The sequence below is a fragment of the Anomaloglossus baeobatrachus genome, chromosome 4, assembly GCF_048569485.1.
Source record: "Anomaloglossus baeobatrachus isolate aAnoBae1 chromosome 4, aAnoBae1.hap1, whole genome shotgun sequence".
Lineage (NCBI taxonomy): Eukaryota > Metazoa > Chordata > Amphibia > Anura > Aromobatidae > Anomaloglossus > Anomaloglossus baeobatrachus.
Window position 1 is genome coordinate 9,424,286 of NC_134356.1, and position 18,095 is coordinate 9,442,380.

Sequence of the window (18,095 nt, forward strand, 5' to 3'; positions counted from 1 at the left end):
ACTTCACCCCCCCATGACAAAGCTCAGGACAGAGAAACCCTGAGGTCCGGCAGCCGCCTGCAACTGACAAAACTGCGACCGAACAAAAAAACGCCGACAAAAAACCGCCACCGACAAAAAACCGCCACCAGAATCTGACACAGAACCTTCACATTCAAAATTCAAATTCATTGTTAATTTGAAACATAACGAGCTGATACCCGGGGAAAGTCTGCGCCCCCCCCTCCCTCCACAGGAGCTGATACCGGGAACGTCTGCGCCCCCCCCCTCCACAGGAGCTGATACCGGGGAAAGTCTGTGCCCCCCCCCCCCATCCACAGGAGCTGATACCGGGGAAAAGTATGTGCCCCCCCCCCCCCATCCACAGGAGCTGATACCGGGGAAAGTATGTGCCCCCCCCATCCACAGGAGCTGATACCGGGGAAGAGTATGTGCCCCCCCCAGGAGCTGATACCGGGGGAAAGTATGTGCCCCCCCCCAGGAGCTAATAAAGGGGAAAGTATGTGCCCCCCCCAGGAGCTGATACCGGGGAAAGTATGTGCCCCCCCCCCAGGAGCTGATACCGGGGAAAGTATGTGCCCCCCACCCAGGAGCTGATACCGGGGAAAGTATGTGCCCCCCCCCAGGAGCTAATACCGGGGGAAAGTATGTGCCCCCCCAGGAGCTAATACCGGGGAAAGTATGTGCCCCCCCCCAGGAGCTAATACCGGGGAAAGTATGTGCCCCCCCCCAGGAGCTAATACCGGGGAAAGTATGTGCCCCCCCCTGGAGCTAATACCGGGGAAAGTATGTGCCCCCCCCAGGAGCTAATACCGGGGAAAGTATGTGCCCCCCCCCCAGGAGCTAATACCGGGGAAAGTATGTGCCCCCCCCCCCAGGAGCTAATACCGGGGAAAGTATGTGCCCCCCCCCAGGAGCTAATACCGGGGAAAGTATGTGCCCCCCCCCCAGGAGCTAATACCGGGAAAGTATGTGCCCCCCCCCCCCAGGAGCTAATACCTGGGAAAGTATGTGTTCCCCCCCCCCCCCCCAGGAGCTAATACCGGGGAAAGTATGTGCCCCCCCCCCCAGGAGCTAATACCGGGGAAAGTATGTGCCCCCCCCCCCAGGAGCTAATACCGGGAAAGTATGTGCCCCCCCCCCCCCCCCCCAGGAGCTAATACCGGGGAAAGTATGTGCCCCCCCCCCAGGAGCTAATACCGGGGAAAGTATGTGCCCCCCCAGGAGCTAATACCAGGGAAAGTATGTGCCCCCCCCCAGGAGCTGATAAGTAACAGGTTGGTGGGGGTCTGACCACCGCCAGGGCGTCTGGAAGGAGCAGATCAGGATGGGGCAGATAGACTTCGACATGCCCAATCCTTTAGTTCTCATGAAGATAAGCGGCTGCCAGGAGTCCATACTTATCTAATCTCCTACAGAAAAGAAATCCTGGAATCTGATTGGCCGGAGGCACTGACCACGTAAAGTGTTAAGGCCCTGTCACACACAGAGATAAATCTGCGGCAGATCTGTGGTTGCAGTGAAATTGTGGACAATCAGTGCCAGTTTGTGGCTGTGTACAAATGGAACAAAATGTCCATGATTTCACTGCAACCACAGATCTGCCGCAGATTTATCTCTGTGTGTGACAGTGGCCTTTATTGATTTGATCGGCTATCCGGGCATGCTGAGAGTTGTAGTGTAGGGGGAGACCCTAGTAAAGACACCCACCCTTTGCACTGAGATTACTGGCTGCGAGGAGTTAATGCTGGAGTGACAGCGCCGGGGGGACGGGCGGTCCGTCCTCGCTGCCTCCGCCAGGACCCGTGTGACAGGACTGCTGATGAGAGAATTCGGAGGGTCCCATCTCGCCCCTATAATCAGCCCTGCAGCTGCGCGCTGCACCTGGGATCTCCCTGATAGGCCGCCTGGTAACGACGCCTGAGTGCAAAACAGCGAGCGGACGAGCAGATGACGAATCACCCCGTGCAGCACCGATGACGGACAGTCCCGCCTGCACCACTCCGCCGCACAGACACCGCTCAGCGCACAGCTCAGCCGCAGCACACCGCTCAGCCGCAGCACACCGGCCTCAGCCGCAGCAGCACACCGCAGGGAAGGTGGCGCTATATAAACAATAATGACTCCCGCAGCAAGAACAACTCCCCTAGTGGCCAGTAAGAAAGGCAACAATACAAATTGTCCCTGCAGTGATCGCTTCAAGTGCTCAATTCCTCCACAGTGCCCCTGCAGGTGACAGGAGGTATTACACCATTCACATAGCAATCAATGGGCACGCCAGGTTGTCCAGTGCACTTCCCTAATAGCTGATAAACGGGGGTCCTAATTAGATGATTGCCCCCGCTAAGGTGTTTTCTTATCCATTTGTAACCCTTTTTCGCCCAGACCACCATATACATGCATGCTCTGCTCCACCGATTGTACATGTGGCGCCCCTGAGGCTTCAGTCGCCACAAAGGTACTGCACCTAACTTAAGGTGTGGTACTCATCCCTGGTACTGAGGAGGTCGGAGCCGGTTCCACATCCAAACATTCCATAAACACACAGCAGGTTGCCCTCCTCACTGGGAATCGGGCTAGGGTCGGGTTGTAAGGTCACCAAACACTGGGCTTCCACCCACTAGTGACAGGGACTCAGGAAAGGGAGGGGCAGCCGCAGGGGGAGAGGGAGGAGGACAGTTGACAAAAGGGGAGTCGTCCCCAGACAGAGGTTGGGGGAAAAAAAGCAAGGAGAGCTTAGTTAGTCCCTTGGGACCGGCGCAGTTCAGGGTACGGAGCCCTAGGGTGATGCACATTTCACGTTGCGCCACCAGAATCCGACGGACAGGGGATTGTAGGTCCCTCTGGCCACCACAAGATCCCGGAGCACAGTAGCAGTATAGAGCCCGGGACGGGAACTTTAACACAGACCAGGGGTCCCACAAGCACTTCAGGTCACGGGGATCCACACTGAGAGCGCGAGAAGGAAAAGCCCACAATCCACAACACCGGCGGTGACCTCCGAATTATCCGGATCGGCCGGGGCCAGTCACGGCAGAGACCGGCACTTCCAAGGGTGACAACCGGACTGTGAGTAAAAGACCTTGAACCACAACCACTGAGTCAGCCCGTCATTGCCGGCGCCCCCCGCTCTGGAGCCAACGGCCACTACCACCCCCATCATCCTCCTCCCCTGGGGCCCGGCTCTGCCTGTGAGGAGCAGAACCATCCGCCCCAGAGGACAGCACCCGCAGCGGCGGCTAAATCCCTGGCCACACACCACAGGGGGCGTCACGAGACAACTACTACCTCCAGCATCCTCACCATCCTTCCCTGCGTCCCTTTTTGTGGGCACCTCAGGGTCATGAGGGCTAAACTGGAATAAACGGCTCAGGATGAGAAGGGATCGTGACATGTTGAAACTCGAGCGGCCCAATCCCCCCCCTACAATGGGGGGGACACAAGAGAAGGCCTGAAGAAGGAGAGTCCTGCAAACAGCGCACGCAGCGCCCGGGCGACGTCAGCGGGGGGAGAGGACGGGGGGGAGAGGACGGGCGGTGGGCCGTCTCTCAGCCACAAGAAAGCAGCCGGAGTCGTCCCCTCATCTCGACCATAACACAAAACCACGTGTGAGCGAGAGACATCAGCGGGGGCCGCGGGGAGAGCAAAACCGGGGGGACAGAAGCCGCCCCGCGCCCCAATACCAGCCCGCACATACGCTAGAGGGCAGGGACACTCGACTGCAAGCTCTTGAGGCTACTTAAAGGGCCGGTGACGTACGATCTGTTATAAAATCCCGGATGTCAGTCGGCGGCGCCAGCTGACGGCAAGTTTGGCGCAACAATGGTCACGGACCAGCTGCACTGCAACAAAGGCGGCCGCGGCCCCCGCGGTCACGTGACCAGCCCCATTCACTTCTACAGAAAGAAAAAAAAAGAAATAGTTAATTACACAAAATCCACGGGGTCAGATGAGCAAAAAGTTCCAGCAAGTGAGTGGTTAATGGTCCCCCTCCCCCCAGGTGAGTCACTTATCAGACCCCAAACTTCATTTACACTACAAACAGCTTCACATTGTCCTGCAAATTGACAGGAGGGGGACAAAGACAAAAGGAGGGGCGGGGAGAGACCCCCACAGCAAGGAAGAGGAATTAACCCCTCCAGGAACAAAAGGTGCGACCTGGCGGAGGTGCAAATCCAGGGGTGACCGCGTGCCCCCCCCCACCCCGGGGAAAGCTGGGTGATCACTCTCTGTACTGGGAATCAGGCGTGAAGGAGTTAACAGACAGATGCCCGCAGCCCCCCGCCCCCTCCCTCGGGGTATTGTCCCCTCTGGATGCCATGCTGCCCCTGGAAGACCCCAGAACAAAACAAACAGAGGGGCTTCCCCCGGAGCGAGAGCCCCGAGCCCCCCCCCCCCCCCCCCCCCCCCCCCCCCGCCCCACATCCAGAACAAAACCCCTCCATTATATCTGGCAGACTGCATCCCAAAAGACAGGGGGCAGAGGAGCAACAACCCCCCCAGCCACAGCTGAAGCCCCACACGGCACGCACGGCAAGGGTTAACGCAACACTAGAGCGTCAGCTCCTGGGACCAGAGAGAACTGGAGGCTGCAGAGCTGGCACTCTAATCCGGGATCAAGAGGTCTACAGATAATAAGGGGTTAATCGCAGGGGCCACCAATGAGATCCAGGTCTCCGCAGCAGATGGAGGAGGGTAAAAACATAAGTGAGTACACCCACAACACGGGCACATGCTGGGGAGGGGCGTCTCCTGGAGTGACCCCAAAACAATCACTGACAGTGGGGGGGTAACATCAGGGGTCCGCACCCTCACTACTGCAAGAGACGATGACCCTCTGACACCCCCCCAAAATACTGCTCTCTCTGTGACCCCAATATTTATGCTGCGGAGACACCCCCCCCTCCCCCCACTGTCACTGGTGACTCCAGGGCTTTGATCAACCAAACACTGACAGCTCCCCCCACCCTCCGCCAGGACCCCCCATTATAAAGCGCTCCCCCCGCACAATCTGCAAATATTACAGCCCCCCGTAATGTCACAGCATAAAAGCAACACCCGCAGCCCCCCAATAATCAGACCCCCATGACACTAATACTCCTCCCAAAATTCAGGACCTGTAAAATTATTAACCCCCAATAATCAGGACCCTCTAATAACACCTCCCCCCCCTCCAATAATCAGGACCCTCTAATAACACCTCCCCCCCCAATAATCAGGACCCTCTAATAACACCCCACCCCCCAATAAATCCAGGACCCTCTAATAACACCCCCACCCCCCCAATAATCAGGACCCTCTAATAACACCCCACCCCCCCCAATAATCAGGACCCTCTAATAACACCCCACCCCCCCAATAATCAGGACCCTCTAATAACACCTCCCCCCCCCCCAATAATCAGGACCCTCTAATAACACCTCCCCCCCCCCCAATAATCAGGACCCTCTAATAACACCTCCCCCCCCCCCCCCAATAATCAGGACCCTCTAATAACACCTCCCCCCCCCCAATAATCAGGACCCTCTAATAACACCTCCCCCCCCCCAATAATCAGGACCCTCTAATAACACCTCCCCCCCCCCAATAATCAGGACCCTCTAATAACACCTCCCCCCCCCCAATAATCAGGACCCTCTAATAACACCTCCCCCCCCCCAATAATCAGGACCCTCTAATAACACCTCCCCCCCCCAATAATCAGGACCCTCTAATAACACCCCCCCCCCCAATAATCAGGACCCTCTAATAACACCCCCCCCCCCAATAATCAGGACCCTCTAATAACACCCCCCCCAATAGATCAGGACCCTCTAATAACACCTCCCCCCCAATAATCAGGACCCTCTAATAACACCTCCCCCCCAATAATCAGGACCCTCTAATAACACCTCCCCCCAATAATCAGGACCCTCTAATAACACCTCCCCCCCCAATAATCAGGACCCTCTAATAACACCCCCCCCCCAATAATCAGGACCCTCTAATAACACCCCCCCCCACAATAATCAGGACCCTCTAATAACACCCCCCCCCCCAATAATCAGGACCCTCTAATAACACCTCCCCCCCAATAATCAGGACCCTCTAATAACACCTCCCCCCCCCAATAATCAGGACCCTCTAATAACAACCTCCCCACCATAATCAGGACCCTCTAATAACACCTCCCCACCATAATCAGGACCCTCTAATAACACCTCCCCCCCCCAATAATCAGACCCTCTAATAACACCTCCCCCCCAATAATCAGGGACCCTCTAATAACACCCCCCCAATAATCAGGACCCTCTAATAACACCCCACTCCCCCCAATAATCAGGACCCTCTAATAACACCCACCCCCCCAATAATCAGGACCCTCTAATAACACCCCACCACCCCCAATAATCAGGACCCTCTAATAACACCCCACCCCCCCCAATAATCAGGACCCTCTAATAACACCCCACCCCGCCCAATAATCAGGACCCTCTAATAACACCCCACCCCCCCAATAATCAGGACCCTCTAATAACACCCCACCCCCCCAATAATCAGGACCCTCTAATAACACCTCCCCCCCCCCCAATAATCAGGACCCTCTAATAACACCTCCCCCCCCCCCAATAATCAGGACCCTCTAAATAACACCTCCCCCCCCCCCAATAATCAGGACCCTCTAATAACACCTCCCCCCCCCCCAATAATCAGGACCCTCTAATAACACTCCCCCCCCCCCAATAATCAGGACCCTCTAATAACACCTCCCCCCCCCAATAATCAGGACCCTCTAATAACACCTCCCCCCCCCCAATAATCAGGACCCTCTAATAACACCTCCCCCCCCCCCAATAATCAGGACCCTCTAATAACACCTCCCACCCCCCCAATAATCAGGACCCTCTAATAACACCTCCCCCCCCAATAATCAGGACCCTCTAATAACACCCCCCCCCCAATAATCAGGACCCTCTAATAACACCACCCCCCCCCCAATAATCAGGACCCTCTAATAACACCCCCCCCAATAATCAGGACCCTCTAATAACACCTCCCCCCCAATAATCAGGACCCTCTATAACACCTCCCCCCCCAATAATCAGGACCCTCTAATAACACCTCCCCCCCAATAATCAGGACCCTCTAATAACACCTCCCCCCCCAATAATCAGGACCTCTCTAATAACACCTCCCCCCCAATAATCAGGACCCTCTAATAACACCCCCCCCCCCAATAATCAGGACCCTCTAATAACACCCCCCCCCCAATAAACAGGACCCTCTAATAAACACCTCCCCCCCCATAATCAGACCCTCTAATAACACCTCCCCCCCCAATAATCAGGACCCTCTAATAACACCTCCCCCCCCCAATAATCAGGACCCTCTAATAACACCTCCCCACCATAATCAGGACCCTCTAATAACACCTCCCCACCATAATCAGGACCCTCTAATAACACCTCCCCACCATAATCAGGAACCCTCTAATAACACCTCCCCCCCCAATAATCAGGACCCTCTAATAACACCTTCCCCCCCAATAATCAGGACCCTCTAATAACACCCCCCCAATAATCAGGACCCTCTAATAAACCTCCCCCCCCAATAATCAGGGACCCTCTAATAACACCTCCCCCCCCAATAATCAGGACCCTCTAATAACACCTCCCACCCCAATAATCAGGACCCTCTAATAACACCTCCCCCCCCCCAATAATCAGGACCCTCTAATAACACCTCCCCCCCCAATAATCAGGGACGTTGGGAATTGAGGTATCAGTACTCAGATGCTTCACTCCTCCCCTGGGTGGTATCGGGGGCCGATACTGCTCAGTAATAGGGGGGCCGAGTATAACAGGGGCCGATACTGCTCAGTATTAGGGGGGCCGAGTATAACAGGGGCCGATACTGCTCAGTATTAGGGGGGCCGAGTATAACAGGGGCCGATACTGCTCAGTATAAGGGGGGGCCGAGTATAACAGGGGCCGATACTGCTCAGTATAAGGGGGGCCGAGTATAACAGGGGCCGATACTGCTCAGTAATAGGGGGCCGAGTATAACAGGGGCGATACTGCTCAGTAATAGGGGGGCCGAGTATAACAGGGGCCGATACTGCTCAGTATTAGGGGGGCCGAGTATAACAGGGGCCAATACTGCTCAGTATTAGGGGGGGCCGAGTATAACAGGGGCCAATACTGCTCAGTATTAGGGGGGCCGAGTATTAACAGGGGACGATACTGCTCAGTATTAGAGTATAACAGGGGACGATACTGCTCAGTATTAGGGGGGACGAGTATACAGGGGCAGATACTGCTCAGTATTAGGGGGGCAGAGTATAACAGGGGCAGATACTGCTCAGTATTAGGGGGGCCGAGTATAACAGGGGACGATACTGCTCAGTATTAGGGGGGCCGAGTATAACAGGGGCCGATACTGCTCAGTATAAGGGGGGCCGAGTATAACAGGGGCCGATACTGCTCAGTATTAGGGGGGCCGATACTGCTCAGTATTAGGGGGGCCGAGTAAACAGGGGCCGATACTGCTCAGTATTAGGGGGGCCGAGTATAACAGGGGCAGATACTGCTCAGTATAAGGGGGGCCGAGTATAACAGGGGACGATACTGCTCAGTATTAGGGGGGCCGAGTATAACAGGGGACGATACTGCTCAGTATTAGGGGGGGCCGAGTATACAGGGGCCGATACTGCTCAGTATTAGGGGGGCCGAGTATAACAGGGGCATATACTGCTGAGTATTAGGGGGCCGAGTATAACAGGGGCCGATACTGCTCAGTATTAGGGGGGCCGAGTATAACAGGGGCCGATACTGCTCAGTATTAGGGGGCCGAGTATAACAGGGGCCGATACTGCTCAGTATTAGGGGGGCCGAGTATAACAGGGGCCGATACTGCTCAGTATTAGGGGGGCCGAGTATAACAGGGGCCGATACTGCTCAGTATTAAGGGGGGGCCGAGTTATAACAGGGGCAGATACTGCTCAGTATTAGGGGGGCCGAGTATAACAGGGCCGATTCTGCTCAGTATTAGGGGGACCGAGTATAACAGGGGCCGATACTGCTCAGTATTAGGGGGCCGAGTATAACAGGGGCCGATACTGCTCAGTATTAGGGGGGCCGAGTATAACAGGGGCCGATACTGCTCAGTATTAGGGGGGCCGAGTATAACAGGGGCCGATACTGCTCAGTATTAGGGGGGCCGAGTATAACAGGGGCAGATACTGCTCAGTATTAGGGGGCCGAGTATAACATGGGCAGATACTGCTCAGTATTAGGGGGGCCGAGTATAACAGGGGCCGATACTGCTCAGTATAAGGGGGGCCGAGTATAACAGGGGCCGATACTGCTCAGTATTAGGGGGGCCGAGTATAACAGGGGCAGATACTGCTCAGTATTAGGGGGGCCGAGTATAACAGGGGCCGATACTGCTCAGTATAAGGGGGGCTGTTTATAACGGGAGCTCAGGATTACGGAAAGCTGATGCTGCTATTGAGTAATTGGGGGGGCTCATTCTCAGTATTGGGGCGCACTGTTTAAGGGGGGCTCACAATATTACATGAGACTTGGTATGACGGGTGGGGGGTCAGTGTTATGAGGGGTGGGGGGCTCAGTGTTATGAGGGGTGGGGGGCTCAGTGTTATGAGGGGTGGGGGGGCTCAGTGTTATGAGGGGTGAGGGGGGGCTCAGTGTTATGGAGGGTGGGGGTTCAGTGTTATGGAGGGTGGGGGGGGGCTCAGTGTTATGAGGGGTGGGGGGGGCTCAGTGTTATGGAGGGTGGGGGGGTTCAGTGTTATGGAGGGTGGGGGGGTTCAGTGTTATGGAGGGTGGGGGGGTTCAGTGTTATGAGGGGTGGGGGGGGCTCAGTGTTATGGGAGGGTGGGGGGGGGCTCAATGTTATGAGGGGTGGGGGGGGCTCAGGATTATGATTGGTGGGGGCTCAGTATTTTGGTTGTAGCATCAGACCTCGGAGGACCGTTACTCCCATCATCACCCCCCGTTCTCCTCGGAGTCCCGGGCACTTGCTCCCTCGGGGTCTTCCTCCCGGGGCCGCCGTTGTTCTGGCCGGACCCCTCCACCCCGGACCCCGCGCTCCGGCTGCCGCTCCCGGACTCACCTCTATCTCGAAGTCGGGCAGCTGGAAGGCGGCGCGGAACAAGGAGCAGAAGTGCGCGATGGCCGGGACCCGCCAGCAGGAGCGGAGCTCTACCAGGGCAGCGTCCGGGGGCATCTGGAGGGCAGCAGCCCGAGCCCGGGCACAGCGTGCGGGAGCAGCGGCCACAATGTGCGCCCCGGCCGGGGAGGAACAGATGGGGCTGGGGGCGGGGCCGGCCGTGACACCGCCCACTGCACGAGGAGCGGCACGCCCACCCGCCGACACCGAGCAAAGTGAGAGAAGCAGCAGTAATCATCAGCATCACTGATAGTAACAGGAGTAATCATCAGTATCACTGATAGTAACAGGAGTAATCATCAGCATCACTGATAGTAACAGGAGTAATCATCAGCATCACTGATAGTAACAGGAGTAATCATCAGCATCACTGATAGTAACAGGAGTAATCATCAGCATCACTGATAGTAACAGGAGTAATCATCAGCATCACTGATAGTAACAGGAGTAATCATCAGTATCACTGATAGTAACAGGAGTAATCATCAGTATCACTGATAGTAACAGGAGTAATCATCAGTATCACTGATAGTAACAGGAGTAATCATCAGCATCACTGATAGTAACAGGAGTAATCATCAGCATCACTGATAGTAACAGGAGTAATCATCAGCATCACTGATAGTAACAGGAGTAATCATCAGTATCACTGATAGTAACAGGAGTAATCATCAGTATCACTGATAGTAACAGGAGTAATCATCAGCATCACTGATAGTAACAGGAGTAATCATCAGCATCACTGATAGTAACAGGAGTAATCATCAGCATCACTGATAGTAACAGGAGTAATCATCAGTATCACTGATAGTAACAGGAGTAATCATCAGTATCACTGATAGTAACGGGAGTAATCATCAGCATCACTGATAGTAACAGGAGTAATCATCAGTATCACTGATAGTAACGGGAGTAATCATCAGCATCACTGATAGTAACAGGAGTAATCATCAGTATCACTGATAGTAACGGGAGTAATCATCAGCATCACTGATAGTAACAGGAGTAATCATCAGTATCACTGATAGTAACAGGAGTAATCATCAGTATCACTGATAGTAACAGGAGTAATCATCAGTATCACTGATAGTAACAGGAGTAATCATCAGTATCACTGATAGTAACAGAATTAATCATCAGCATCACTGATAGTAACAGGAGTAATCATCAGCATCACTGATAGTAACAGGAGTAATCATCAGCATCACTGATAGTAACAGGAGTAATCATCAGTATCACTGATAGTAACAGGAGTAATCATCAGCATCACTGATAGTAACAGGAGTAATCATCAGCATCACTGATAGTAACAGGAGTAATCATCAGTATCACTGATAGTAACAGGAGTAATCATCAGCATCACTGATAGTAACAGGAGTAATCATCAGCATCACTGATAGTAACAGGAGTAATCATCAGTATCACTGATAGTAACAGGAGTAATCATCAGCATCACTGATAGTAACAGGAGTAATCATCAGTATCACTGATAGTAACAGGAGTAATCATCAGCATCACTGATAGTAACAGGAGTAATCATCAGTATCACTGATAGTAACAGGAGTAATCATCAGTATCACTGATAGTAACAGGAGTAATCATCAGCATCACTGATAGTAACAGGATTAATCATCAGCATCACTGATAGTAACAGGAGTAATCATCAGTATCACTGATAGTACCGGAGTAATCATCAGCATCACTGATAGTAACGGGAGTAATCATCAGTGTCACTGATAGTAACAGGAGTAATCATCAGTATCACTGATAGTAACAGGAGTAACCATCAGCATCACTGATAGTAACAGGAGTAATCATCAGTATCACTGATAGTAACAGGAGTAATCATCAGTATCACTGATAGTAACAGGAGTAATCATCAGCATCACTGATAGTAACAGGAGTAATCATCAGTATCACTGATAGTAACAGGAGTTATCATCAGCATCATTGACAGTAACAGGAGTAATCATCAGTATCACTGATCGTAACAGGAGTAATCATCAGCATAACTGTTCGTAACAGGAGTAATCATCATTATCACTGATAGTAACGGGAGTAATCATCAGTATCACTGATAGTAACAGGAGTAATCATCAGTATCACTGATAGTAACAGGAGTAACCATCAGCATCACTGATAGTAACAGGAGTAATCATCAGTATCACTGATAGTAACAGGAGTAATCATCAGCATCACTGATAGTAACAGGAGTAATCATCAGTATCACTGATAGTAACAGGAGTAATCATCAATATCACTGATAGTAACAGGAGTAATCATCAGCATCACTGATAGTAACAGGAGTAATCATCAGTATCACTGATAGTAACAGGAGTAATCATCAGTATCACTGACAGTAACAGGAGTAATCATCATTATCACTGATAGTAACAGAAGTAATCATCAGTATCACTGATAGTAACAGGAGTAACCATCAGCATCACTGATAGTAACAGGAGTAATCATCAGTATCACTGATAGTAACAGGAGTAATCATCAGTATCACTGATAGTAACAGGAGTAATCATCAGCATCACTGATAGTAACAGAAGTAATCATCAGTATCACTGATAGTAACAGGAGTAATCATCAGTATCACTGAGAGTAACAGGAGTAATAATCTGTATCACTGATAGTAACATGAGTAATCATCAGCATCACTGATAGTAACAGGAGTAATCATCAGTATCCCTTAGAATAACAGGAGTAATCATCAGTATCACTGATAGTAACAGGAGTAAAAATAAGTATCACTGATAGTAACAGGAGTAATCATCAGTATCACTGATAGTAACAGGAGTAATCATCAGTTTCACTGATAGTAAATGAAGTAATAATCAGTAACACTGATAGTAACAGGAGTAAAAATATCATCACTGATAGTAACAGGAGTAATAATCAGTATCACTGATAGTAACAGGAGTAATCATCAGCATCACTGATAGTAACAGGAGTAATCATCAGCAGCACTGATAGTAACAGGAGTAATCAGCATCACTGATAGTAACAGGAGTAATCATCAGTATCACTGATAGTAACAGGAGTAATCATCAGTATCACTGATAGTAACAGAAGTAATCATCAGTATCACTGATAGTAAGAGGAGTAATCATCAGTATCACTGATAGTAACAGAAGTAATCATCAGTATCACTGATAGTAAGAGGAGTAATCATCAGCATCACTGATAGTAACAGGAGTAATCATCAGTATCACTGATAGTAACATGAGTAATCATCAGTATCACTGATAGTAAGAGGAGTAATCATCAGCAACACTGATAGTAACAGGAGTAATCATCAGCAACACTGATAGTAACAGGAGTAATCATCAGCATCACTGATAGTAACAGGAGTAATCATCAGCATCACTGATAGTAACAGGAGTAATCATCAGTATCACTGATATTAACAGGAGTAATCATCAGCATCACTGATAGTAACAGGAGTAATCATCAGCATCACTGACAGTAACAAGAGTAATCATCAGCATCACTGATAGTAACAGGAGTAATCATCAGTATCACTGATAAGAACAGGAGTAATCATCAGCAACACTGATAGTAACAGGAGTAATCATCAGTATCACTGATAAGAACAGGAGTAATCATCAGCAACACTGATAGTAACAGGAGTAATCATCAGTATCACTGATAGTACCGGAGTAATCATCAGCATCACTGATAGTAACAGCAGTAATCATCAGTATCACTGATAGTAACAGGAGTAATCATCAGTATCACTGATAGTAACAGGAGTAACCATCAGCATCACTGATAGTAACAGGAGTAATCATCAGTATCACTGATAGTAACAGGAGTAATCATCAGTATCACTGATAGTAACAGGAGTAATCATCAGCATCACTGATAGTAACAGGAGTAATCATCAGTATCACTGATAAGAACAGGAGTAATCATCAGCAACACTGATAGTAACAGGAGTAATCATCAGTATCACTGATAGTACCGGAGTAATCATCAGCATCACTGATAGTAACGGGAGTAATCATCAGTGTCACTGATAGTAACAGGAGTAATCATCAGTATCACTGATAGTAACAGGAGTAACCATCAGCATCACTGATAGTAACAGGAGTAATCATCAGTATCACTGATAGTAAGAGGAGTAATCATCAGTATCACTGATAGTAACAGGAGTAATCATCAGCATCACTGATAGTAACAGGAGTAATCATCAGTATCACTGATAAGAACAGGAGTAATCATCAGCAACACTGATAGTAACAGGAGTAATCATCAGTATCACTGATAGTACCGGAGTAATCATCAGCATCACTGATAGTAACAGCAGTAATCATCAGTATCACTGATAGTAACAGGAGTAATCATCAGTATCACTGATAGTAACAGGAGTTATCATCAGCATCATTGACAGTAACAGGAGTAATCATCAGTATCACTGATCGTAACAGGAGTAATCATCAGCATCACTGTTCGTAACAGGAGTAATCATCATTATCACTGATAGTAACGGGAGTAATCATCAGTATCACTGATAGTAACAGGAGTAATCATCAGTATCACTGATAGTAACAGGAGTAACCATCAGCATCACTGATAGTAACAGGAGTAATCATCAGTATCACTGATAGTAACAGGAGTAATCATCAGTATCACTGATAGTAACAGGAGTAATCATCAGCATCACTGATAGTAACAGGAGTAATCATCAGTATCACTGATAGTAACAGGAGTAATCATCAATATCACTGATAGTAACAGGAGTAATCATCAGCATCACTGATAGTAACAGGAGTAATCATCAGCATCACTGATAGTAACAGGAGTAATCATCAGTATCACTGATATTAACAGGAGTAATCATCAGCATCACTGATAGTAACAGGAGTAATCATCAGTATCACTGACAGTAACAGGAGTAATCATCATTATCACTGATAGTAACAGAAGTAATCATCAGTATCACTGATAGTAACAGGAGTAACCATCAGCATCACTGATAGTAACAAGAGTAATCATCAGTATCACTGATAGTAACAGGAGTAATCATCAGTATCACTGATAGTAACAGGAGTAATCATCAGTATCACTGATAGTAACAGGAGTAATCATCAGTATCACTGATAGTAACAGGAGTAATCATCAGCATCACTGATAGTAACAGAAGTAATCATCAGTATCACTGATAGTAACAGGAGTAATCATCAGTATCACTGAGAGTAACAGGAGTAATAATCAGTATCACTGATAGTAACATGAGTAATCATCAGCATCACTGATAGTAACAGGAGTAATCATCAGTATCACTGATAGTAACAGGAGTAAAAATAAGTATCACTGATAGTAACAGGAGTAATCATCAGTATCACTGATAGTAACAGGAGTAATCATCAGTTTCACTGATAGTAAATGAAGTAATAATCAGTAACACTGATAGTAACAGGAGTAAAAATATCATCACTGATAGTAACAGGAGTAATAATCAGTATCACTGATAGTAACAGGAGTAATCATCAGCATCACTGATAGTAACAGGAGTAATCATCAGCAGCACTGATAGTAACAGGAGTAATCATCAGCATCACTGATAGTAACAGGAGTAATCATCAGTATCACTGATAGTAACAGGAGTAATCATCAGTATCACTGATAGTAACAGGAGTAATAATCAGTATCACTGATAGTAACAGGAGTAATCATCAGCATCACTGATAGTAACAGGAGTAATCATCAGCATCACTGATAGTAACAGGAGTAATCATCAGTATCACTGATAGTAACAGGAGTAATCATCAGTATCACTGATAGTAACAGAAGTAATCATCAGTATCACTGATAGTAAGAGGAGTAATCATCAGTATCACTGATAGTAACAGAAGTAATCATCAGTATCACTGATAGTAAGAGGAGTAATCATCAGCATCACTGATAGTAACAGGAGTAATCATCAGTATCACTGATAGTAACATGAGTAATCATCAGTATCACTGATAGTAAGAGGAGTAATCATCAGCATCACTGATAGTAACAGGAGTAATCATCAGCATCACTGATAGTAACAGGAGTAATAATAATATCATCATCACTGATAGTAACAACACTACAGGAGTAATGATAATACAATCCCTACAAGAGTAAAAGTCTATATCAGCACTGATAGTAACAGCACTAGAAGAGTAACACTAATATCATCACTGATAGTAACAATACTACAGGAGTAGAGTTGAGCAAGTACATAACTATTCGTACTCGCTATACTCATAACGAGTACTGTCTAATACTGGCGTATTCATTCTGAATAGCGTGTGCAATGCAAGTCAATGAGAAATACTCGCAAAGTAAAGAGTAACCTGAATTCGGCACTATTCGCTAGTCACACGAGTAGTGCGGTATTCGGGTTACTCGTTACTTTGCGAGTTTCTTGGAATGAATACACGAGTATTGGACAGTATTCGTTATGAGTATAGCGAGTACGAATAGTTAGGTACTCGCTCAGCTCTATACAGGAGTAACGGCAGTAATAGTATCCTCATTACTGATAGTACAGTAATAGTAATATTGGTAATAATGCATAATACCATATCTCATAGTAATACTGGCAATACCCATAATAGTAATACTGGCAATACCCATAATAGTAATACTGGCAATACCCATAATAGTAATACTGGCAATACCCATAATAGTAATACTGGCAATACCCATAATAGTAATACTGGCAATACCCATAATAGTAAATTGATAATATCAGCGATACTATAGTCACTAATACTAGAGCAATGATCCCAGCTGTAATAATAGGATAATGGTAAAAGTCACAGAGATATTTCTATTATCCGCACTGACCCCGGCGTAACCAGCACAGCGATAGTAATAATATCATCACTAATACTACAAATACCAGAGACATAATACAGTAATCATTCTGATAAACAATAATACTCTAATAGTAACACTGACACAACCATCACTGGCACAGGAGGAATCTAAGTATAATATTAATAATATTAACACTAATACCAGAGGAATAATCACAATTATGGTAAACTAATAATAAAAATATAACAATCCTAGTAATGCTGGTCATAAAATCACTAATAATAATAATAATATTAATAATAATAATAATCCTCTTCCCATTAATACTAAGCACAAACATATTAATAATACTATTGATAACGCCACCAATACTAATATTACTGATAACTGCATCACTATTAATAACACTACTGATAATAATCTCCCCAAACTATTAGTGCTATAGATAATAACACCAATGCGAATAATGCTACTAATGATAACCCCAGCAGTAGGAAAAATACTACTGATAATACCAATACTAATAATACTACTAATAATAATCCTACCAATACTAATAATACCACTGATAATAATGCCACCGATACTAATAATACTACTGATAATAATGCCACCGATACTAATAATACTACTGATAATAACCTTACAAATACTAATAATGATATTGATAATAATACCACTAATAATACTACTAATAATTCCACCTATACTAACAATACTACTGATAATCCCACTTATACTAATAATACTTCTGATTAATCCCCCAATACTAATAATATTACTGATAACACCACTATTACCAAAAATATTAAAGAAAATAACTCTAATAATACTAATAATAATTCTAATAATGCCACCAAATCTAATAATAATGATAACCCCACCAATGTTAATAGCAGTGACCAATACCCCACTATTACTGATAATACTGTTGTTGATACTTCTGCCAATACTAGTGACATTACTAATAACATCCCTACAATTACTAATACTAATGATGAGTTCACTAGTACCAATAATACTTCTGATCAAAGCTTCACCAATACTATTATTACTAATAACCCGACCAATACTAATATTAGTGATTAGAAGTCAACTAATATTTACAATGCTACTGATAA

At 47.5% G+C, this 18,095-nt stretch overlaps 1 protein-coding gene across 1 annotated transcript in view; it reads right to left on the reverse strand.

Annotated features, from left to right (window-relative positions):
* CECR2 (CECR2 histone acetyl-lysine reader) overlaps positions 1-10,227 on the reverse strand; it is a 37,826-nt gene extending 27,599 nt beyond the window's left edge. Inside the window, 1 exon segment of the mRNA XM_075342924.1 lies at positions 10,114-10,227. Within this exon segment, the coding sequence (XP_075199039.1) occupies positions 10,114-10,227 (114 nt within the window).
* Between the last annotated feature and the right edge of the window lie 7,868 nt (positions 10,228-18,095).